Raw genomic sequence first — 1,739 nt, forward strand, 5'->3', positions numbered from 1 at the left:
CCCTCATCTCTCACTCTCTTTGGCTGTCGTATGCTGGGTCAAGGTCAGCAGACAAAGGCACTATGTCTGCTCACAACTGCATAAGCAATTAGCATGGTGTGTGAGTCACCAGGCCATACTCAAGAAATTATGCAAAGAGGCCATTTACAAACACACACACTGCCCACTACCACTACAACGACCACCACCAACAACAACACCATCATCATCTTCATTGCCAGTCCTCAGTCAAACCCTCCAACCCATGCCAGCATGGAAAGCAGACGTTAAACAATGATGATGATATATATGTAGTATGGAATGAAGAATTTTGGAATATAGATTAGGTGGTTGGACAGGTCAGTGCTTAGTAGAAGAAAATATATATGTGAAGATGTATACATATGTATATATTAGACATGTATGTATATCTATACAGATGTTTATACATATCAATATCTACACATACAACTCGTACTCATATGTACAGAAGATGTTAAAAGTTTTATAAAATTTTAATCCATGCATACGATCGTTTCAAAATGGAGACATTAACATGAAAGAAACATGGAAAAAATTAAATGGAGAGAGGAGGCTGGTATGCATGGACGACTGCTGGTCTTCCATAAACAACCTTGCCTGGACTTCTGCCTGGGAGGGTAACTTTCTAGGTGCAATCCCATGGTCATTCGTGACAGAAGAGGGTCTCCGATATGTCGTGTATTTGAATATATAAAATAAAATAAAAACTTGTTTATATTTTGTCCCTTTATGTTCCCTTGGTGGCTTAATGAATAAAGATTACCAAAATAAATGAAATGAGCTCTGGGGTCAATACGTTTTGACTGAAAACGCTGGATGGAGGTGCCCCAGCATGGCCGTAGTCCAACAACTAAAACCAATAAAAGAAAGAAAGATGGAGAAGAAGAAAGAGAAGATTGATTGATTGAATGAATGAATGATGAGTAATGATTGAGGAATGAAAGAATGACAAATTACAAAACATTAAAAAGAAAACAAAAACAAAATGTCTATAAAATACATACTTCCTTTTTCTGACATTCCAATCCAAGGACTGGACGTTTTGAATGTTCCCTTGGTGGTTTCCCTATGATGCCATCAATCTTCAACCAATTCCGGACAGTACTACAGTCTCCAAATGGTACCTGGGGGAAATGTCAGGAAAAGAATCTTGTACATGGATGGATGGATAGATGGAAGAATGATCAGACGGATGGAAGGACAGCTGAATGGACAGAAGAATGGACAGAATGACAGAGGATGGACAGATGGAAGGAGAGAATGACAGAGGATGGACAGACGGAAGGATGGACAAATGGATGGATGGAAGGACGGATGGACAGGAGAGATGGCTGAATGGAAGGACAGACGGACAGCTATGGAAAGACAGTTGGATGGACAGAAGGACAGATGGAAGGATGGAAGGAAGGACAGTTAGATGGACAGATGGATGGATGAATGGAAGATCTTTATACTTGCTCAGTTTTTGGTAGGTCTTGACAGATACGTTTATATCGGTTGGGACAGTCATATCAATGGGGAGGCATAATTTTTGTCTGAAGTCTATCAATATAATATTTGGCCTATTTGCATCTATCTTTCTGTCAGTTTGAATGGTGAAGTTCCAGAGGAGTGATTTATTATTATTATTATTATTATTATTATTATTATTACTATTATTATTATTATTCTGCTGAGGTCAACTTTGCCCTTCATCCTTTCGGGGTTGATGAATTAAG

The 1,739-nt window shown here is 38.7% G+C and overlaps 1 protein-coding gene across 1 annotated transcript in view; it reads right to left on the reverse strand.

Moving 5' to 3' along the window:
• LOC106884286 (single-strand selective monofunctional uracil DNA glycosylase) overlaps positions 1-1,739 on the reverse strand; it is a 30,149-nt gene that overhangs the window by 5,011 nt on the left and 23,399 nt on the right. Inside the window, exon 3 of the mRNA XM_014935587.2 lies at positions 1,026-1,145. Within this exon, the coding sequence (XP_014791073.2) occupies positions 1,026-1,145 (120 nt within the window). The remainder of the gene's footprint in view (positions 1-1,025; positions 1,146-1,739) is intronic.

This window comes from Octopus bimaculoides, chromosome 24 (assembly GCF_001194135.2).
Source record: "Octopus bimaculoides isolate UCB-OBI-ISO-001 chromosome 24, ASM119413v2, whole genome shotgun sequence".
Taxonomy (NCBI): domain Eukaryota; kingdom Metazoa; phylum Mollusca; class Cephalopoda; order Octopoda; family Octopodidae; genus Octopus; species Octopus bimaculoides.